This window comes from Salvia hispanica, chromosome 2, assembly GCF_023119035.1.
Source record: "Salvia hispanica cultivar TCC Black 2014 chromosome 2, UniMelb_Shisp_WGS_1.0, whole genome shotgun sequence".
NCBI classification, from domain to species: domain Eukaryota; kingdom Viridiplantae; phylum Streptophyta; class Magnoliopsida; order Lamiales; family Lamiaceae; genus Salvia; species Salvia hispanica.
Window position 1 is genome coordinate 39,758,944 of NC_062966.1, and position 22,440 is coordinate 39,781,383.

The 22,440-nt window shown below is 37.6% G+C and overlaps 4 protein-coding genes across 4 annotated transcripts; 1 reads left to right on the top strand and 3 right to left on the bottom strand.

Annotated features, from left to right (window-relative positions):
- Positions 1-562: 562 nt before the first annotated feature.
- LOC125207057 (SH2 domain-containing protein A-like) lies at positions 563-4,568 on the bottom strand. Its single transcript, XM_048106259.1, has 10 exons — positions 4,195-4,568; positions 3,595-3,786; positions 2,915-3,124; positions 2,741-2,830; positions 2,539-2,616; positions 2,291-2,455; positions 1,782-2,144; positions 1,324-1,604; positions 885-1,044; positions 563-664 (listed from the first exon to the last, which is right to left on the bottom strand). The coding sequence occupies exons 1-10, from the start codon at positions 4,360-4,362 to the stop codon at positions 563-565; spliced, it is 1,809 nt and encodes a 602-aa protein (XP_047962216.1). The 5' UTR covers positions 4,363-4,568.
- Positions 4,569-4,684: 116 nt separating this feature from the next.
- LOC125207058 (probable sodium/metabolite cotransporter BASS1, chloroplastic) lies at positions 4,685-6,643 on the bottom strand. The gene is made up of 5 exons (XM_048106260.1): positions 6,104-6,643; positions 5,424-5,517; positions 5,310-5,343; positions 5,116-5,230; positions 4,685-4,997 (listed from the first exon to the last, which is right to left on the bottom strand). Exons 1-5 carry the CDS (start codon positions 6,566-6,568, stop codon positions 4,824-4,826), a joined length of 882 nt encoding a protein of 293 aa, XP_047962217.1. The 5' UTR covers positions 6,569-6,643; the 3' UTR covers positions 4,685-4,823.
- Positions 6,644-8,807: 2,164 nt separating this feature from the next.
- On the bottom strand, positions 8,808-12,212 carry LOC125207059 (ABC transporter E family member 2-like). The gene is made up of 9 exons (XM_048106261.1): positions 12,142-12,212; positions 11,956-12,073; positions 11,788-11,877; positions 10,846-11,153; positions 10,586-10,775; positions 10,307-10,511; positions 9,965-10,239; positions 9,002-9,247; positions 8,808-8,927 (listed from the first exon to the last, which is right to left on the bottom strand). The coding sequence occupies exons 1-9, from the start codon at positions 12,210-12,212 to the stop codon at positions 8,808-8,810; spliced, it is 1,623 nt and encodes a 540-aa protein (XP_047962218.1).
- Positions 12,213-18,753: 6,541 nt separating this feature from the next.
- Positions 18,754-21,923, top strand: LOC125205903 (trifunctional UDP-glucose 4,6-dehydratase/UDP-4-keto-6-deoxy-D-glucose 3,5-epimerase/UDP-4-keto-L-rhamnose-reductase RHM1-like). The gene is made up of 3 exons (XM_048105096.1): positions 18,754-18,934; positions 19,621-21,195; positions 21,279-21,923. Exons 2-3 carry the CDS (start codon positions 19,636-19,638, stop codon positions 21,729-21,731), a joined length of 2,013 nt encoding a protein of 670 aa, XP_047961053.1. The 5' UTR covers positions 18,754-18,934; positions 19,621-19,635; the 3' UTR covers positions 21,732-21,923.
- Positions 21,924-22,440: the final 517 nt, after the last annotated feature.

Below are 22,440 nucleotides of genomic sequence, written 5' to 3' on the forward strand. Positions count from 1 at the left end.
ATATCGACCGTCTTACTGCCAAAAGAGTCTTGCTCTCAAGGTTGGGTCGAAACATAAATGTGTTAGTTTCTCCGGTGGAAGCTCATACTCACGCTATTGGATAGAGGTCATAATGCCGAACCCAAGAAGACGCCAACGAACCCAAGGGACACTGGATTTTTAGCTAACGAACCTCTTTTAGTTTATTCCGAAATTACGACTAACGAGCCCAGTGTTGAATTTAAGCAATTGAACACCATTGTTTAGAGATAGATAGATAATCTTTTTGTATGTGTACACATGACAGTCGAGGAATAAGTATTGGGATCAAACTAACTTGATAAATATTTCATTCATTAGTTGAAAATAAAAGAGGTAAATAAAACATAAAATGAACACCCATATTTAGTCATAAAATGGGAGTATTAATTTGTCCTAACCTAATTAGGAAACAAAAAACTAAATAAGTTGTACTATAAATTGTGTAGTCTATACACATAGCAAGTAAGCCATAAGCATCAGCCGAAAACGAGGGGCGAAATCGTAAGTTCACTTCCTTCACCACAGCAAATCAGCAATGCCTCTACTCACTTCTTACCACTCTGCAACATCTCAACACACAGTGGCAATCAATCACCAACACGACATCCTGGCAGCCTGCTATTCTCCTCAAGCACTCAAGGTCCTGTGAGTTTAAGAGGATCAAATAGTTATCCTAACTTGAACTTCACATTAAGGAGAAAACAGCTGGCAGCATATAAATGCACAACTTTTGGTAGAATTGATTATCACGAAACGAGTAACCAGATAACGCGAAGTGAACGAACGTGATATGAAATAAAACATAATTTTACTCGTTTAGTTTGTTTCTTGTGCCTGTCACATGAGAGAGAGAGGAGCGAGACCTGATCCATTAAAGGACGAGTAGAGCAGGCTATCTTCATGAATTGTTCATTAATGATGAAAACGAGATTCTCCCATAGAACGTGGTGGTTGTTCCCTGATACTGACGTCCAGACTTGAATCCCCTCCTCGACCAATCTCTTCGCCATTTTGATTTGATGCCTGAAATATACAAGCTTGCTTCACTGATGAATGAAAATATTTGAATAAAACGATAAAAGGCAAAATGGAAGCAGCTCAACCGTAAAAAGTGAAAATCATACAGGGAGAGGGAGTATTATTCATCTCTTAAAGATCTTGCCAAGCATGGAGGGCTCGTACAAGACGCCAGTTACAAGATCTCATAAGTAATTCTCGATGAATAAATCTAACAAACGAATGTTTGATTGTAGTTGTGTGAGTGTGTGTGTGAGAGAGAGAGAGAGAGAGAGAGTATATTACCTGTGATGTAAGCATCCAGAGAACAGGGAAACCTGCTTTGCAAAATCGGCTAGTTGCTCTTCTGAAGCTGGAATAGCAATTTCCTTGAGAAGATGGCATTTCTCCGCTGGACCACCCAGGCAGTATTTGAATATTATCAAATCTGAGATCGGACTCGGAACACTGAGCACGCTTCTCGGGTCAGAGTTTGTTGCTTCGCTATTATCAGAAGCACATGAATTGTTCTCTGTTCCACAATGATCTTCCGGTTTCCTCTTCATACTCCTTGCATGTGCGTTGCCCTAATTCCGACAAATCATTGAATCTTAGGAATTACGTATGGATGATCAAACGAAACATATGTTGAGGATAAAGATAACGAAAGAGATCCCAATGTGGCACACAATTTTCAAAATGAGTGTAAAGAAACAAAAAAGGATAAGAAATCAACATATGGTCGAAAAAGGCTTAAAGGCTACCTGATTAGCAGTCCAAGCACGAGAGTGGTGAACTTTATTGGCTTGCCTACCTTCTTCTTTGAACATCACAAACGGCACATCTTGTCCTAATTTGATCCGCTTTGATGATGGACTTGGTTTGGCTTCACGAACAATATTGGTGATAAGTTGCATTGATCCATCATCAGGACTAGGCGATTCACATCCATTACCATAGTAAGTTCTACTGGATGACTTTCTCAGCGTAATAGAAGCTGTTCTTGCACTCCTGCCACGTGAAACACAGCGAATAGGCAGAGATAGGGTCTCAAGAAAAGGGTAATTTCCCAATCTTGGAACGTTGAACTTTATCTGGAACAGCCTGTTGTCACACTTCGAAGAAAGCTGAAATGCAAAAATTGAAGAACTCAGTATCACTATATGTAAGAACATATACCCATAGATGAAGGTTTCGATGTATTTCTGAGTTCACCTCCTCATAAACCCCTAACACTATATTGAAAGAGGTAAGAAGACGACTCAATGCAGACCTGTGATATCTTGAGCTTAACAGAGGCACGCCCGTTGATCAGTTTGCACGGTCTCTCATGAGAAGCATATTCAATACCATCACAGTTCATAAGAAGGGGAGGTTCCGCATCAGTAGTGTTCTCAACAGGGACACCACTGTCGGCATAGAGGAGAGAAGCGACAGCCTAAGATGAAGAGAGCAGCATGCATGTAAATACAAAGTTATAATGGTGAGATTATCAACTATAAGGAGACGGAGATCGGATACCTCGAGTTCTTTGCTCACTGGACCACCAAATGCATCCAATAGCACAACGTCCAGAGAAAATATCCTGCGGCAAGATGCCTGTTTTTTGTATTTTTCACAAGAGAAAATAGATTAAAGGAGTTAGACATTTTGATTTTGCAAGGAGGTACCAGTGATTCATATACGGATGAACAAAAACAAAGGGTGCTATGATCGATTTTACCTTGCCCCCAACGATGCTCCACACACTGTCACTGCCTTCTTCAATCTCCGATGCACTTGATTGGTCAATTGCCAGATATAACGGAGGATCCTGGGCATCATTAGGGGAAACAGTCTCAGAAACAAAGGAGTAGCTCATACCAAGAAAATAACTAATTTCAATTGATAAACAAACCTTGACATAGTGGTTTTTAATAGACGGTTCACGGAACAGGACACCAAGCCCATGAACATAGCCATGTAATTTATCTTTATTTTCTTCGGGGCATGTCAAGCATATATTTTTCAATCCCTCTTCATGCAAGTCCTTGTTAACTGAGCAGGTCAAAGGATTTTCTCCGACAATTTCTCCATCTACGTGAAGCCTCATAAGATCCCTCGAGACCTGAAATAGAATTCCCAAGCTATCAGGTTCACCTCATTAGGCATAAGAAAAAGAAAATGGCGTACACTAACTCACAACTTCACGAGTTTTAAGAAAGAAAGGTTAAACTATGAAGTAAGTCAGTAGTAGCACAGAAAAATATAAGCAAGCTGCATTAATATTTCTCATTTCCCAATTCCCATTTTATGTTTCTACCTTGCAGTATTGATCTTATAATGGAAAAATATAATAAGCTGCATCAATAGAAATACCTTCTGATCAAGTAATAATTGCTAGTACAGTCTCTAGTAATAGATTCAGTTATTTTGAAGATGAAGTCGAATCAATCACCACATATATAATGGAGAATCGAGTTAGTTAGAATTCGACAACCAAGATCAACCAAAAATCATCATTCCTTTTAGTAGATCAATTCATAGTAACTACTGTATTATCATAGGAAAGCATAACACCGATAGAAAACCAAATACCTCACACGCAACGTGAACCCATTTCTTCATAGGGAACTCAGCCTCAGTGGTAATACATGGAACATCAGTCAAGGGAATACGATTGTCGGGATTTAGAGCCTCTTTGTACATAAACAGCAACTGAAAGAGCTTCATTTTCTTCTCGTCGTCCAAGTACAAGAAAGGCGGATTACAATCGACATCTGGATGCTTCTGCATAATGTTTATTCATCGAAACTAAGCTCACACCTTAAAGAGCAACAAGATGAAAGACCATACTGTCACTTTCTCTAAACATAAACAAACAAAACACAATAACAACACAATCACCTAGCATCATACCACAATCTCTCCGATACACAACGTGATAACGACACATAAATTCATCCTCGTCCCACAACAGCCTTCTCCATCAATTCACAAGATGACATGAAAATGAAAACAAAAGTATCCAAACATCCCACATTTACCTAAGCCACCTAAATCAGCACAAATGAAGAACACAAACCACAAGAATTCCCCAAATGCATAAATAAAACACACAAGCGCCTCAAAGATTCAAACTTTCTTGAGTAAAGCGAAGAACCCTGCTCCATCATCAACAGAAAAGGGGAACTGAACCTGAACCAGAACGGAAGAGGGGAAAGAAGCACAATCATCAATGTAAATCCAGAAACAGAGCGCAAAACATCCATCTCCCTCTTCCCCATCGTCTTCCCTTGTGAAATCCACTTTGAGATTCCGCAGGGAAACATAATCTCGCTCCTCCGCTCCACTGAAATCGCTCATTTTCCCCCAAAATTTTGCTTGATCAAAACTTCAAACGCAGAAACCCTTTGCGAGAATCGGCAGAAGTTGAAGATGGGTTGGATTAAAGGTTCCTTTTTTTCCTGTAATTTCGGTTTGTTTTGTGGGGAAGTTGAGAGTGGAGATGTTGTGACGGCTGTTAATTGACGGTTGGTAGAGTCTTCGGCAGTTCGGCTTCAGGTCTTTTCCCCCGCTTCTAAAATTTGGGTTTTGCTTCCATGTTTCGCACCTAAAATATACTTCCGTCCACCATTAGGAGTCTCATTGAATAATCGACAATAGTTTCATGAAATACACCTTTTGCTCACCACCTTAACTGCCCCACTGCTTCATTGCACATAAAAAATCGAAACAACAACAACAACAAAGAACCATATCAATATGCCAAAGCTACAATTTGTTGGGATACAAAGCTGCCTAAATTCCAACACTAGACAGAGCAACTATGCATCTTGTTTCTCGTCTTGATCTTTCTGGGGGATGTCTCGTCTCCAAATCCCAGCCAACGCACTACCAAAGATCGAATGGCACACGCTGGAAACTGCGCATGGCACAGCTGTCAACGGGTTCCCAAAGTGTTTCGCAAGGACCACTCCAAGCACCGAGTTCTGAAAAAACAGACATCATAAGCAGTAGTTGTCAAGAGAAATCGTGTTTCTAGAAATCTCTCGACACTTGCGATACAAATAAGCAAACAAAGAAGTGCATCAAAGATATAAAGAACTCAATTCAAACAGTAAACATCCTCAAACTTATCCCTTCAAAGGTGCAAATAAAATTCGAGTCACTACTAACCACAGCAGAGAGCGTACTTGCAGCCGTCATCAACACGGAAAGAGCCACATTTCCGCTGTGGTATCACAGCTAGTCAGCACTTGCAATCAACATATTCGATCAATTAAAGACGGCCATTGCAATGATTTACCTACCGTGCAATGTATGTAACGATGTTACTGGCTGTCCCTGTAAGAAAAAAGACGTATATCTACTGAAAAGCTTGTGGTACGAGAGAATAGGCAACGAGTATACTTGATAGCAGTTACCTCCGGGGCAGCATCCCACCAGTATCAAGCCGGCTGCATAATATGACGGCAAGTTTAAGAGCTTGCTCACAAAATATCCGGATAATGGCATTATCTGCAACCAAAATCCTCTCCTCTAAGCTTGCATTACGAAATAAACGAACATATCATTCGAATTCATCACACGACATGTGGTATCAACAAGTAACATGCTAAGGTTTGCAAAAACAATAGTTTCTTGTTGAGCTTAATCCAGCCAAACATCTTTCCTTGTTGAGAAAAAGGGCATTTTGTGTAGATGTGGAATTTAATTCCATTTCAAATCTTCCCAATTCTATATTTTGAAGTCTATAATCTTCCAAACAATGGTAACATTGACACACTATAAACACACACTACATACACAATATAGGACATTTAATGCATACACACTCACACACACATAAACACACACTACATACACAATATTTATTGCACATTAATGCATACACACACACAACTCCACCAATAAATGGTAGGAAAAAATAATTATTTAATTAAAGTCAATGTCAAGTTTCAATCTTTTTCACTTACCAAACAAAATTTTTGAAATTAAGGAGTTCAATTTTACATCAATTGCTTAAAATAGAATAATAATATTACTACCATAATTTAAATTTCAATTTCAACACAATTTCAATGAGAGAAAGGAAGATAGATACCGAATACTGCAAGAAGAATCCAGCAAACAGCTCCTTAGGCATAGCGAGGGCGCCGCGGAGATCATCGAAGGTGAGCGTCATGCCCATTCCAAGCATGGTGAGGGTGATGCCCATCACCGTCAACTTCGGCTGCATCCAATTGAAGGAGCTCGGCCGCAGCAGCCCTAGCAAGCACCCCAGCGCCACCCACACCGGAAATGCGGTCGACACCGCCTCCCCGGCCGCCTCGATCCAGCTCCTCTCTTCTGCAGTCACGGCGTTCGACGAATTGCCGCAGTGAGTGGGTTTCAATTCGGGGCGGCGCGCTGCGAAAAGGGGCTTCGGAATTTGAAATTGAGATTGGGATTGGGGATTGTGGAGTTTGATTGAGATTGGTGAGATGTGTGATTTCGGTGAACGCGGCGGTGGAGGTCTGCGGAGGAGAGCGTAGATGGGTGAGTGAGATTTGGCGGTGGTCAACTCCATTGTTGGATTTCTCCGATGCGGCGGCGGTGGCTTTTGCTTTCGGAGTAGACTTGTAGAGAGTGACACTTGGCTTACTGATATTAGTCAATTCAATTGGGCAACGCACGTCACAACAAAATTACACAAGTCACAGTGGAAGGGAACCGGGAGACATTCTAACTTTTTTAAAATTTTATAAGTCTATTTGATATCGATTTTTTGGGAATGGAAAAGATGTTGATGGACCCAAGTGATTTTTTGATTTTCTGGGCCATTGCATTATCTTTGATTTGATTTTTAAATTAAGAAAGTTAGGATTTCATGGAATTTGAATAATTGAATTAATTAGAGCAAATTTGGTGGGATTATTGTCTAGTGCACTCCATTATTTTTTCTATGGGGAAATTTGAAAAATTTTTTGAGAGATCAAAGCTTTTAAAAGGGGGGGCCCAGAGGCCCGGTGAGAGGATTGTTATCTATTTTTTTTCCCAAGTTGGTGGTTCTTGTTCACAAAAGCTTGGGGTTATTTTATGTTCTTTATCTTTGAATTTTTTATCTATTGGTTTACTTTCCCTTTTGCTCCATAACAAATCGGTGAACAATGGTCGATACACGTTCCTCTGCATCCCTCGGGTGACACACCCCTCACGTGGAGGGTTTGGAGAAGCGGGCGGGAACTTTGCTCATGCCCCAGATACGTTACTTTAAGGGAAAAAATTCTTGGCGCCTCAACACCAATTTTTCACAAAAACTCCGTGGGCCCCGCATTGGGGGGAAAAATTTTTGGATAGACGTGGCCACGGTTCAAAAACCGTCGGTTCCGGGTTTGTCGAAAACTTGAACCCTCCCCCTTTTTATGGTTAAAAAGGGAAAGTTGAAAAGTAACCCCGGGCCCGGGTCCCGGGTTTTCCGGTTCGGTTTTTCCCCCGGGTTACCGCCCGGGTTTCCGGGTTGGAAATAACCACCCGGTTTTCCCCCGGGGTTCGGCGGTTGGTTCGGTTCCCGGGTTTTTTTTTTTTTTTTAAATCTTATAGTTATAACTTTTAAATTCTATAGTAAAATCAAACCCGAAAATTTAAAATTTATAAAGAATTGAGAGAAAAATTCTCGTTAACACAAAATAGGGGGAGTAGGAGTGATGGGAAAAAGGGTATTTATAGATGAAAAATGGAGGAAAAATCGATATTAAAAAAAAATTTGAATTTCAAAATTTTAAAAACGGTCGAAAACCCCGGTTTCGAAACCCCGGCTTTTTCGGCAAAAACCCGGCGGTTTGCTTTTTAAAATCCCCCCTCCACAACCCGCCCAACCCTGGGAAGGGCGTTTTTTAAAAACCCCCGGGTTTTTTCGACACAAACGGGCGGTTTCCATTTTTGGCCCTAACGCACCACGGGAACCCTGGCGTGACACTTTTCCCCGGTTGGGTTCGGAACGGTTAAACCCCCTTTTGCGTTTCCAACAACGGCCCGTTATCCCGAAAACCGGTTGGGCAGGCTTCGTCTTTAGTTCGGTTCCCGGCCGTTACAGCCCCCGGTTTTTTGGCCACCTAATTGGAGATTTCCCCGGCATGTCAGTCATCCCGTCCGGTTTCTCCCCCAATTCCCCAAGTGGTACTCCACCGGCAATGGCGTTACCTTCATTTGATCTTGATATCGATTACTAGGTATGGAAAAGATGGTGATTGGATTCAAGTGATTGCTGATTTCTAGGCCTATTGCATTATCTTTGATTTAGTTTTTAAATTAAGAAAGTTAAGGATTTCATGGGATTTGAATAAATTAGGGATTGATTGAATAATTGAATTAATTAGAGCAAATTTGGTGGGATTATTGTCTAGTGCACTCCTATATATTCCATAGGGGAGTTTGAAGAATGTATCCAGAGAGATCAAAGCTATTAGGCGGTGAAAACCGAGGCCTCGTGAGAGGATTATTATCTATTTTATTTCCAAGTTCCGTTGGTTCTTGTTCGCAAAAGCTTGAGAGTTATTTTCTGTTCTTTATCTTTGAGTTGTTTATGCCTTATCGCTCCATAACACTATTTTCTCCTTAATAAAATAAAAATTATCCAAAATTGTATAAAATAATAATTTAATAAATCATTAAATCTAGTAATTCAATTGATAGTCATCTACACATTGATGTTAAACCATGCTAAAATCCCAACAAATAGAGCTGAATAGGATTTTCTCAATCAAATTGCTTGATGCTACTATATCATTAGGCTGTATGCATAAATAAAACATTAGGCTATCTGCAAGTTAGTCATCCATATAATAGTAAGCTCGACTGGCCTTCTGCTCCCGGTCCTCTTTCGACTCGAGTTTGTTGAATCTAGGCAGCATATTCGCGGGGTCCCTTCTGACTGTGATATCCAAGTGCTACACATGGAACAAATATGTTATTGGAAGAACTGAATTTCTTTAGAAACATATAGTATGCATGTCAGGCTTACAGATAAGAAGAGGTTCATTCCGGTCAATAGTGGTTGAGGTGGACTGGCAACGCAATCAATCGATGGCTTTCCCTCGTACACGATCACCCTATCAGCAAGGTACGTTGCCATGGTTATATCATGCTCCACAACTAATGCAGTCTTCTTCGTGTTTCGTATGAAATTCTTGATGACATTTGCAGCAACAATCCAACTCTCTGAGTCAAGATATGTACTTGGTTCATCTATCAGATATATATCAGCTGGCTGCACCCACACCCAAAGTGTAAATAACACATTTTAGCATTATTGATTTCTAAATTTTGTTAATTGAAACATAAGGATAATCTATCTGAAACGTGATGAATCACTTTCGGATCAAATCAATTTCGGTGGTTCTACCAAACTATTTGATCGGATAAAATTCAGAGAAATCAAAACTTTCATATGTGTATTCGAGATTAGATTGAACCAAAATAATTGATCAATTCATAAACAAGATGAAGGGTTGCATCTGTTAATTTCGAAAGGTTGCATCTGTTAAATTCTTAACCGAATTTAACTGATTTTCAAACGTTTTCGAAATTTGCAAACTAGTCCTTTGACTTTCAGAAATTACATTTTCGGATGAATTTCTTATAAAGCAGCTCGACCCCAGCCAGGGACTCTGCCCCTTGGACCCCCGTTCATCTGTTATCATAATGAGTTCAAATAAGCGGGGGCTACTGCCCCTTGGACCCCGCTACCCGGGGGCGCTGCCCCCGGACCCCCGTTCATCTATTATCATAATGAATTTAAATAAGCGTGCACTCCGCACCTCCATACTTATATGATAATCATTATGATCAATCAAGTTAATCCAATTACACTAAAATATCCAACAAATAACACATTTTAGCATTATTGATTTCTAAATTTTGTTAATTGAACATAAAAAAAAAAAACAGAATAAATTTAGAGAGGGAGTATTGAACATGACCTCACCTTTCCAAGACAAAGGGTGAGAGAAAGCTTCTGTAATTCTCCAGCAGAAATGTCCCTAACATTTTTATCCATAAATTTTTGAATCGATAGAGGCTCAAACACATCGGATACGAAACGAGGATTCCTGATCGCATCAGGAATTCTCGCACACAACAGCATTCCGACTGTACACTCAAACTCCAGTTTAATACCGATTCTCTCTTGCTTGTAAGAGACGTTGTACTCAGGAATTTCGACATCAGATCCTTCTACCGAATCAGGCTTAAAATGCCAGCCTGACATTCGGAACGACAACATTGTTAATTCAGCATAAATTAACATGTTTGTTGAAAGCAAACAAACTATACAACAAATGTACCAGCATGTGTAGGAAGGTCGTCTTTCCCGTCCCATTTTCTCCGAGCATCACAATAATTTCTGAATCGGTGAATTCCCCCTGAACAACCTTGAGCCCGAACTTTCCCCCCCGAGTTATAGTCATGGTTGGATACTTGTATCTAGCACATGTTTCAATTTCCACATGACTTTCTTGTGGAGTCTCTGCAACCTGCAAGGAGGAGTGCATTTTATGGGAATCGGCATATATCTCAGTTTTTCGATATACTACACGTTAGGACTTACCATAAAAGGTTCATATCTAAACCCGAGATTTTCGGTTGGCACAAACCGAGCCAGGAAAATATTTATCCCTTCTCTAGCAGAGAATGGAAGAGTTACCACACCATACACACCGGGTTCCCCATAAAGGCAGCATATGAAATCCGACAAATAATCGAGCACGCTAAGATCATGCTCTGCCACAATCACATAGCTGAAAACAAAGATGACAAATCATAACCGTGCACATTTTCAGTTAACAGAAAAAAATGAACATCACTGACTTATTCGGTCGAACCAAGGATCTGACAACTTGGGCAGCTTTTAGCCTTTGTTTAACATCAAGATAGCTCGATGGCTCATCGAATAAAAAGATATCTGCATTCTGCAGAGCAGTGATAGCTATCGAAAACCTCTGAAGCTCTCCACGAGATAAATCTTCCACATTACGGTCCATAACCTGAATCAAGTCAAGGTCAGCCGCGAGTTCTTGTTTCATATCTTTCACCTTATCTGCCAGAGAAAGAAGTTGCCCAACGTTGCCTTGAACACGTTCGGGTAGGTACTCAACGTACTGGGGCTTGCAGATTACCTGAGAATCGATGTAAAAACTATGAGATAAATAAAGGCATGTAAAATAACAAATTATGACAAAATATGGAGCTATTACTGCATTTGCAATTACTACTTAATTACTAGTATCATCTGCTAAGGCAAAAAAAAAATCTATCTATGTCAATAAAAGAAGATAAAACTTACTAGTAGTATTAAAGATAAGCTAAGGATAATTTACAAGCTTATGATAAAAAAAAAACCCCATCACCATTATAATGTCAATAAATGAAATTAGAGAGATATTTAATTTAAAGCTAAGGATACAATGGCAGGTGAATATTCAATCAAATACAAGCTTATGATCTCTAGATCAAATCTTTGAAGCAATGTGATATCAAAGCCATGCAACTGGTTCACTTACTCACAAGAAGAATATATAATTATAAAGAAAATGAAATGCGTGTGCTAACTAATTTACATTAATAACTAATAACTAAATTTGCTACACTTTGACCCGATTAAATATCAACACAAAGACATAAGTTTATCAACACAAGAAGATTGATAAAATTATTTCTTTGTGTTGATATTTTTAACATACAAAATTGATATTAGTTAGTTATTACTGTAGATTAGTTAGTATTTGATCACACACCATGAAAGTAACTAACATTCAATTTATCTTCATAAATACGGTTGAAGTAATCGTGCAGCTCTGATCCTTTAAAATGATCCAAAATTTCTTGCAAATCAGGAGGATTCTGCAAACATGTATAGAGAGAAAATGTCAAGGAACATGCTAAGAAATGAAGGGTAGTTGAATAGGTAAAGAAAGTTACATGAAGGCGTCCCAAGTTAAATTTGAACTTCCCAGACAAAAGTCGAAGTGAAATAGATTTTCCTGTGCCATTATTTCCCACGAGGCCCAAAACATGGCCAGCTCTCGGTGCAGGTAAACTGTGAAAATGTTGCACAAGTTAGAAAGCAAGATAGTTGCCTATGAAACTGCAATTCCACAAACAAACCTGTGCAATTTGAAGGAGTTAGGCCCAAAACAATGGATTGTATCCTCGTCGGAGGCAATACGATCCGACATCTCTCTCTATTCAACTGGTTTGGTTTCTGACGAGATGATATCAAAATCAACAAAAACCCTAACCCTAATTCAACTGGTTTGGTAGAGAATGTGTTAGAGGTAGATGTATTTCATTGCTGATGATTTTATTGTTCTGAGCATGTCCCCTTTAAATAGGGATTACAGAATACTTGTACAAGGAAAATATGATGACAATGGAAGGGAGAATAAATCTAGGTGTATTAATCTATTTTTGGTGTGATATGTTTTCCTTTTCTGACATAACAAATTAGGTAAGTCATCTGACTAGAAAAACTCATATAACTACCTTATTTAGTTCAATGTCGTTTAACCATGCATGTAGTATTAATTTGGGGCGATTTATTACCATGTAAGCGAATTAAAATAATACGAGTATCAGTGGATATCCGACCGGAAAAAACTGGGTACCCAAATCCGAAAATCATCTAAATATCTATCCAAAACCCGATATATTTTTGAGTACTCCAATACCCGCCCCGATTATCCATACCCAACGTATCCGGTACACAAATACCCGACTCTTTACATGTGTTAATAACTAATAAAAAAATTTCAATTTTATACATTAATATAAAATATTTAAATATTTAAATTACTAATATCTTTAATGTTGCATTTATTTAAATATTTAAATATTTAAATTGACTAATATCTTTAATGTTGCATTTATTTTGTAGTATAAAACTATAAAAAAAAGATGGGTCACTTTTAATTTAAAATATATGATTATATTTATGGGGATTGGTTATGCAATATATAAGTAAAATAATAAAAGTTACACATTTAATTAAACTGTAGAAGAGACCAATAATATAATTCAAAAGTTATAATAATGAACTAAAATATAAAAACCACATGAGTTGGTTATGCAATACGTAAAACTTGAGAGTTTGTAGAAGTCGTGACCTAAAGTAAGACAGATTGACTTATTTATATAAGTTTAGAGAAAGTTAACCTAGTAAGTTGTAATTAATAAATTCCCAACGGCTAATTATATCGAAATAATACTAAAAATTGGCCCACATTTCACATGAAAACAATTGTTACAAATCCCATGTATACTATATAGTGTAACGTCTAAATAAATTCATTTAGCCAAAAAAATATATTTCAAGAAGATGGAAGCATTGTGGAATTTGGAAGAAAAATGGAACCTATCAACCGAAAAGGCCATAGCCATAGCCATATTCACATGCGCCTCTTTCCTACTCATCGGAATATGCGTCGCCGCCGCCGGCGCATGGCGGCGGCGGCGGAAGAGCGAGCCGTGCAAGGAGGCGGCGCCGCGGAGGAGCGCGGCGGTGGAGGTGCTGTTGGGGTCGGTGGGGTGGAGCAGGCGGCGGGGGAGCGAGTGGGAGGAGAGCCGGCGGCCGGTGGTGGTGGTGCAGAGCTCGGCTGCGCAGCGGTGTGGCAGCGGCCGATTTTGATGGGAGGGAAGTGTGAGCTGCCGAGGTTTAGTGGACTCATTCTCTATGATCAAAGAGGCTCTCCACTTCATCAATGTCAGCATGGAATTATGTGCAAACAGGTTTTGGAAAGTGAGTTGAAAAAGTTGGTGGGATGTGGGTCCTACTTTTAAAGTATTAGTTTTATAATAAAATGGTAATGATGAATGAGTTGTGTGGAATATGGGGTCCACTACCAAAAATGGTAAAAAGTGAAATGGGACAAATTATATAAGACGGCAGAAATAGAATATTTGGTCGAATTATACGGAGACGGAGGAATATATAATATGTTTGGTGGGTCACGAAATTTAATCTCATAACTCAATTTGATACGTACTACTCCCTCCGTCCTCGATTAGGAGTCATGACTCATATTTCACTAACTTTTTCAACTAACTTTTCTTTACATTTCTTAAAACTTGTGCCCGGTCAAAGAGTGACTCTTAATCAGAGACACATATTTTATTAAGGAAACTGTACACTACCTTAGTTAATTTGTTTGTCTTAGGTGGGCCTGATCTTGAGTCTAGGCATGAGGTGGGCTCGCTAAAAGGCCCATGTTAAAAGGGGGCCTGAAAAATATACTATAACACCCATTTATATGATATACATATAGAAGTAGTTCATTAAGTCTTTTTTCTCTATAAAGCCTCGTGAATTATGATACCCTATAACCTCTAGTTAGGTAATCGAATTTCAACACTCCCCTTTTTTTCTAAATCTATGACAAAGGGATTGTGAGTACACGAGAATTGTGCAAGAAGATCGAGTAATGAAGGATATATAATCAAATTATATATTGAAAAAAAATGGTGGGAGTGAATCTTGGGAATGAATGTTTTGAAATTTGGAATGGTAAGTGGACCGACTAAGTTGGACACATTTGTGTATTATATATTCGAATTAATCATGTATATTTAAGATATTTTGTATGTGTAAACTAACATGGTTTTGTCATGGTTTTGTTTGGGTTTTGTTTGGGTTTTGTAGGAGATGATGTCTAGTAGTCCAACTACATTGAGGGATCTTCTATGAATTTAATTGGAGTTTTCAATTTAAGTTTGTAGTGAGATTTGTCCCAATTAAGTAATGTTAAACCTATGATGAAAGTGTAGTGGTGGAAATTATTATAAGCGCATATATTCATCATGGGATTTATGCTAAATAGTAAAATGAAGTGATCAATGCCAGCAATAGCATAATCGTGTTCACGTCGATTAAAATTAAGTAATACTGTATGTATGTGAATTAATGTAAGATGTACCTAATAGTATAAAACTAAATAAAACTGTAACGTGCACATATAAAAGATTGATATTAATATTCATCTAGCAGCTGACAGCAAATGTTGTTCAATAAATAATTACTTGAAGCTCATTGGCGGATTTATTGTACGTTCAAAAATTTTAATTAATTAATGAATAAATAAATTGCGTGAAAATACAAGATTTTTTAACTAATTATTTTCTACATGAATTATAATATATCTTGCTTCTAAATATACAAATTTTCAATTGTTCTATTTAGCGAATTATCATTTGATATTAATCGTGGCTAATTAAAGTGATAAGTCAATGTGATCATGCAGGTTAGCTGAAGCCAACTTAGATCCAATTATGTACGCAAACATTCAAGTCTTTATTTTAGCATTAACTGGAGTGGTTGACAATTGTGTGAGAAATAATTAAAAATTAAAATTTTATGTACTGTATTTTGGTAATTATACTATATCTTTGAAAGTATTTAGCTAAGACATGTGCTTCCATGTGCAATGCCAATATTAATTTATTAATTTTATAGTTCTAGAACATGGACAACATTGGTAGGATGCATGTTTCTATAATAATTAATTGAAAATTGTAGCCAATAGCACACTCACATATACTTGTGTTGATTAGTTGTCTTGGTATTTAATTAACACATACAAGATCTATCTATGTACTATATTGCACCTTTAAAAATATACAGCTAGTTTTACTTCCAATAGAAGTCGATATAGTGTAAATTATAACTCTAAAGCCAGATTATTATTTTAAGTAGTTATAGAGATATTGTATCAAAGCCTAATTATATTGGACCTTTGTAAAATGTGTTTTGTTCGATAATAACCTTGATGGTTAGTTGTCAAACATCGTTCCTTAACTTTTGATTTCGATAATAAGATATTGATGCATGTGAAATGTGTTTCGGTTTCTTCGATGATTAGCAAACAAATTATAGAAAAATATTCATTTATGTGATATATACATTTAACCAAGTGACATACTAACTATTTAGGAGTATTATATTGTAATTACCAATTAGGTAACATACTAACTATTCAATAGATTATATAACTAGTTACGGATGTCAATTGGGCCAGCCCACCGGGTTTCGGGCCAACCCTATTCGGGTTGTGGGATAATCGGGTGCGGGCTAATCGGGTTGTGATTTCGGATCTGGCCCTAACGGGTTGCGGGATAATTAGGTGCGGACTTATCGGATTGTAATTTTATCGGGCTAGAAATTTTCAGCCCTAACCTATGTAAATTTGGCGGGCTACTCAGGCCGGCCCATGGGTTACGGGCTACATTGACATCCCATAAATAGTTTATGTTGAAATAACACTCAATGCCCGTTAACTCTCATCAATAAAAAATTATACATATATATTAAGCAGTAAAAAGTTGTTAACTTGAAAAAATATTTAGCACAAATAGCTCAGACAGGAATAGATTCTAAGTACTTAGGTCAAATTGAAATCTCTAATTTTATTAAAAAAAATATTTCGTCTATATGCTATTCATAATACAATATTCATGTAAAGCTATAGCACTACTAATCTTTTTCTCCCTAAAGTAATACGAGCGACGTGCGAACAAACTACATAATTCAACATAATTATAATACGAATAAAGTATTAGGCACCCAATCTTCTTATATTATTGCAACATACACATGAATCTCGCCTAAAAATCTCAATATAATCACATTTGAGAAAGGAAAAAAACACGTTATATATTTAGAAAAAAAATCAACCCATAATCTTGTACTAGTATTTATATATCAAGACCAAAAAATAACATTATTATGTATAAAGTATAATTTTGATACCTCAAGAATTTGTCATTAGCATTATTTATTTTATTTATATATATTTAGTGATCGTGATCAAATGCAAACTCTAAATATTGTACAAACTCCAAACTATGATCTGGACCGTTAGAAAATATCAACAGATCATGAAATAATAGCAACAAAAAATGTCAACACAATGTCAACGGTTGATGTTGTGTTGAAATTGTGTTGACATTGTATTGATATTGTGTTGACATCAAAATCTGAAAATTTTATATTGTGTTGACATTGTGTTGAAAAAGTTTGGAGTTTGTACAATATATGAGTTTGCATTTTATCACTACCACGATACTCTTACTATATAGAAATCTTTGATTATTTATTTTATTTTATATATTTAGTGATATATTTTTATACAACAGCATAAAAGTAAGTTCTTTTTATGCAAATTTATAACTAAATTGATTCATTAAATTGTAAAGCAAATAAATAGTCCAACTTATCGTAAATTCCAATCTAATTAATAATCAGAGTCACACTATGCTTTTTAGTAGTTGATTTTAGTTCATCTTTACCCCATAGTAATTAAGTTGACAAAAAAAGTCTACGTATATTATGTCTCTAACCACAATAAAAGAAATTAATTACACCCCACAAATAAATAAATACAGTAAGTAAATTAAAACTTTTGACTTTTCGTAAAATACAATCAAATAAATTTAACGTTTACTATATATACTAGTCCAAAAAAGACACTAGAATTATCTTCAAGTGAAAAATCTTATGACAAACATAAATTAGAAATAAATAAATAAATGAGGTGCTCTAAAGCAAAATAATATTCATTGAACTTGATGACAAACATAAACTTAAAAGAAATAAATAGATAAATAATTTAGTTCTACTAACCCACTAACTGATTATTACTAGTATTTATTAAAAAAATCAGCCGTGTCGACTTATTGCTTTTATACCTTAATGTGGATAAATACAAATTAAATATTTATTGTTCATCAATAAAGTTTCCACCCAACTCTCTTGTGAATCTCCTCCACCTCCACTATATATTAAAGTACTACGTATATTTTCACACACAAAACACACCATCAAAATCTTATATTCACAATTACATCCATCTATATTGAATAATGACGGATATAGGCGATCAAGAAATTAAATTTAATGAAGTTTTAGAAATTTATAAAAGAGAGAAAAATTAAAAATTGAGATAACTTTAGTAAGGGTTTGCCCTTTAGGCTCACGTGAGACAACTTGACTAACAGCGATCAGCATATTGCATCCGCCTTCATTGAACTAAATTAAAACCGACAATGATTTCGATCAACATATTGCATCCGCCTTCGATATACGTGTGATGAACTAAAAACCTGACAACGCTTATTTCTACAAGGAGAAAGAAGAGTCTATTAAGACGACTATTCCCTAAATTAAAACTGACAACGATTTTGTACAATCGTATATAACCCACAAATTTCGATTTTGAGATCCACCATGACTCGTATCCCGCCGTAGAAAAGGAAAGATTAAAAAAAGGGAAATAGCCAATCATACTAAGAATAACTTACCAAATTGATCTTGTAGATATGTCAAGATTTTTCTAATGTTTGCAATCCGCCTTCGATATACGTGTGATGAACTAAAAACCTGACAACGCTTACCCGCCGTAGAAAAGGAAAGATTAAAAAAAGGGAAATAGCCAATCATACTAAGAATAACTTACCAAATTGATCTTGTAGATATGTCATTTGCATAATCAAATGCATATGGAAGGACAATTTGGTCATTTACCTATATTCCCTCTAATCCTTCTACCCACGAACAAACCACTTTTCCTCTTTATTCTTGTCACACATAATAAATTCTTTTTCCACACACATAAATTAATTATTTTATTACCATTATTTTTCTAATTAAACTAAATTTTAAAAAAGAAATAAAGAGAGAAAAGTGAAAAATGCAATTTACATGATCCGCCGAGATCCTTGGCTTGTGCATATATAGGGGCGGGAAGGTGATCGACATTCCTCACTTCTCGCTGCTCAATTCCAATTTTCTTGGTCTAAATCACTTCCTCTCTCATTCATTACAGTTTCCTCTTGTTTTCAAGGGGTAACATTTTGATTTTTTTTTGAATTCTTTTTCCTCTGCTGAATCTGAGCCAGATAACTGCAAGATGTAAGTTTTCCGAGATCTCATTCGCTAGATCTGTTCCGCGGTTCTGACTTTTTGCTATCGCTGTTGTTGAGAATTCAATGCGTTTGTTTTGTTGCGTTTAATTGCAGATCTAATTCGTGTAATTTAGTGTCGGTGTCGGTTTGAGTTCGTGCTTGCTGATCAGTAATCGATAATGTCTGATTTGATTGGATTTTGAAAGTTTAGCTGATGATTTTGTTGTTTGATTTGGGGATAGTTAGCTAGCTTAATCGTGCTTAATTACTTTCTGGTATGGAAATGCCATGCGTTTAATGATCTAGGACTAGGTTTTTTTTTTCTACATTGGGGGAAAAATGATGATTTTTGGTGATTTCTGTGGAAATTGTTTGTTTTTGTTAGATCCTGAAGGTTTTGAGTTATTGATTTTGTTGTTTGATTTAGGGATAGTTAGTTAACTTAATCATGCTTTTAATTGCTTCGTGCTATGGAAATGCTTTGTATTTGATGATCTAGACTAGGTTTTGTTTTCTACGATGGGGGAAAATGGATGGTTTTTGGTGATTTCTGGATATTGTTTCTTTTTAAGTTCGATTTTGAGATGGAAAAACTTGATATTGTTAGTTTGCTTTTTGACTGAGGATGGAGTGAACATTTAGGTTTCGAATTGATTTCATAGATTCTGATATTTATGCACAAATTTGTTGCAGAATCCCCTGGTGAAAATGTCGACGTACACGCCCAAGAATATCCTTGTTACAGGGGCTGCTGGATTCATTGCATCACATGTTGCGAATAGGCTAGTTCGGAACTACCCTGAGTATAAGATCATTGTTCTTGACAAACTTGATTACTGCTCCAATCTGAAAAACCTGATGCCATCCAACTCTTCTCCCAACTTCAAGTTTGTTAAGGGAGACATCGGTAGTGCTGACCTCGTGAACTACCTTCTCATCACTGAGAATATTGATACCATTATGCACTTTGCTGCCCAGACTCATGTTGATAATTCGTTCGGCAACAGCTTTGAGTTCACCAAGAACAACATCTATGGCACCCATGTCCTGTTGGAGGCTTGCAAGGTGACTGGAAGTCAGATCAGGAGGTTTATCCATGTCAGCACTGACGAGGTCTATGGGGAGACGGATGAGGATGCCGTTGTTGGCAACCATGAGGCGTCACAGCTGCTTCCCACGAATCCTTACTCGGCCACGAAGGCAGGGGCGGAGATGCTTGTCATGGCCTATGGTAGATCTTATGGATTGCCTGTGATCACGACCCGTGGGAACAATGTTTATGGCCCGAATCAGTTCCCCGAGAAGTTGATTCCCAAGTTTATCCTCTTGGCCTTGAGAGGGCAGACGCTTCCTATCCATGGCGATGGCTCTAATGTGCGGAGTTATCTTTACTGCGAGGATGTTGCGGAGGCATTTGAAGTGGTTCTCCACAAGGGAGAAGTCGGCCACGTGTACAACATTGGGACGAAGAAGGAAAGAAGGGTCATCGATGTTGCTCAAGATATATGCAAGCTGTTTAACATGGATGCTGATAAGAGCATTGAGTTTGTGGAGAATAGGCCCTTCAATGATCAGAGGTATTTCCTTGATGATGAGAAGCTGAAGAATATCGGTTGGGCCGAGAGGACCACTTGGGAAGACGGGTTGAGGAAGACGATGGAGTGGTACATTAGCAACCCCGACTGGTGGGGTGATGTCTCTGGTGCTCTGATACCTCACCCTAGAATGTTGATGATGCCCGGTGGCGCAGAGAGAGTGTCTGAGCAGTCTGAATCGGGATTGTCTGGTAACGATAACCAGTCTAAGTTGTTGGTCCCGGATGCCAAAACCAGCGCCTCGCCTCAGAAACCAGCCTTCAAGTTCTTGATCTACGGCAGGACAGGGTGGCTCGGGGGTTTGCTTGGGAAGCTGTGTGAGAAACAGGGGATCCCTTACGAATATGGGAAGGGGCGTTTACAGGATCGTGCTTCACTTATGGCTGATATTGCTGCGGTTAAGCCTACTCATGTGTTCAACGCTGCTGGTGTAACGGGGAGACCAAATGTTGATTGGTGTGAATCTCACAAGACGGAGACAATTCGTACCAATGTCATTGGTACATTGACTCTTGCAGATGTCTGCAGAGAGAAAGGTCTTCTAGTGATGAACTATGCAACTGGCTGTATATTCGAGTATGATGCTGCACACCCCGAAGGCTCTGGGATCGGGTTTAAGGAAGAAGACACACCCAATTTCGCTGGCTCGTACTATTCCAAGACCAAAGCCATGGTAATAATCTGAACACTCCTCAACATAAGCAGCATTACATCTTATTCTGCTCTGTATACTGATTCTTGATGTATAATCTGTAGGTCGAGGATCTCCTGAAAGAGTTCGAGAACGTGTGCACACTAAGAGTCCGGATGCCAATATCCTCCGACCTAGAGAACCCACGCAATTTCATCACAAAGATCTCTCGGTACAACAAGGTGGTGAACATCCCCAACAGCATGACAGTCTTGGATGAGCTTCTCCCAATCTCAATCGAGATGGCCAAGCGGAACCTCAGTGGCATATGGAACTTCACCAACCCTGGTGTCATCAGCCACAACGAGATCCTGGAGATGTACAAGAAGTACATCAACCCGGAGTTCACGTGGAGCAACTTCACGCTCGAGGAGCAAGCCAAGGTGATCGTTGCTGCGAGGAGTAACAACGAGATGGATGCCTCCAAGCTGAAGAAGGAGTTCCCGGAGCTGCTATCCATCCAGGAGTCGTTGATCAAGTACGTTTTCGAGCCCAATAAGAAAACCTCTGCTGCTTGAGGGTTGTTCAAATCTGTATACCTGTGGCATACACTGTATTACATATTGTATTAGTCATTACTGCACCTTGTTGTTACTCTCTTTTATTCCTATATGTTAGTTTTCTAGCTACTTGTTTTTGAATTTTAGAGTGTACAACTCTGAGATTGGTTATTTACGGTTTGATTTATACAATGTTTGATTTATTCTTCATTTTCTATAATACAGTATAACTCAATTATTTGCAGCTGAGAGGTCTGCCCTGTTTGAAAAGTGAAAATAGGCAATGCAAAAGCGTTAAAGTGTATTAGCAACTCTGTAACTATAATAACTAACTATTCTTTGCTCTTCATTTAATCCACCAAAGTCAATTTTAATGAATTGTCTAATTATTTTAAACTCTCCCTAAGTTTATTAGAAATAAGTAATAAGTTTACTAAATTGGGAATATTGATTAATACTGTATTATTTATGTTTATTTTGAGTACATGTTTTTTAATTATGTAAATATTTTAATTAAAATAAAATTTTACTTCTACTTTTCATCTATTCGGCATTTAAGTAGAATTTGCATTTTTGAATTACTCACAAAATTAAAGATATAATAAAATGACGAATTAAGATAAATCAATTTTCGTATATATATTAATATCGAGAATCCACCCAAACTTCATGAATTTTTTCGATAAACCGATTTTAAAATACATATATTGATATCGAGAATCATCCA

Coding starts and splice junctions, on each gene's coding strand:
- LOC125207059 (XM_048106261.1), bottom strand. CDS start 12,212: ATGTCGGATCGTATTGCCTCCGACGAGGATACAATCCATTGTTTTGGG. Junction 11,878..11,955: donor TTAACTTGGGACGCCTTCAT/GTAACTTTCTTT, acceptor ACATGTTTGCAG/AATCCTCCTGATTTGCAAGA. Junction 10,240..10,306: donor GCTGGTACATTTGTTGTATA/GTTTGTTTGCTT, acceptor TCCGAATGTCAG/GCTGGCATTTTAAGCCTGAT.
- LOC125207057 (XM_048106259.1), bottom strand. CDS start 4,362: ATGAGCGATTTCAGTGGAGCGGAGGAGCGAGATTATGTTTCCCTGCGG. Junction 2,145..2,290: donor TTAAGCTCAAGATATCACAG/GTCTGCATTGAG, acceptor TTTGCATTTCAG/CTTTCTTCGAAGTGTGACAA. Junction 1,045..1,323: donor TCTGGATGCTTACATCACAG/GTAATATACTCT, acceptor TGTATATTTCAG/GCATCAAATCAAAATGGCGA.
- LOC125205903 (XM_048105096.1), top strand. CDS start 19,636: ATGTCGACGTACACGCCCAAGAATATCCTTGTTACAGGGGCTGCTGGA. Junction 21,196..21,278: donor ATTCCAAGACCAAAGCCATG/GTAATAATCTGA, acceptor TATAATCTGTAG/GTCGAGGATCTCCTGAAAGA.
- LOC125207058 (XM_048106260.1), bottom strand. CDS start 6,568: ATGGAGTTGACCACCGCCAAATCTCACTCACCCATCTACGCTCTCCTC. Junction 5,518..6,103: donor GATTCTTCTTGCAGTATTCG/GTATCTATCTTC, acceptor TTTTGGTTGCAG/ATAATGCCATTATCCGGATA. Junction 5,231..5,309: donor ATCGTTACATACATTGCACG/GTAGGTAAATCA, acceptor GTGATACCACAG/CGGAAATGTGGCTCTTTCCG.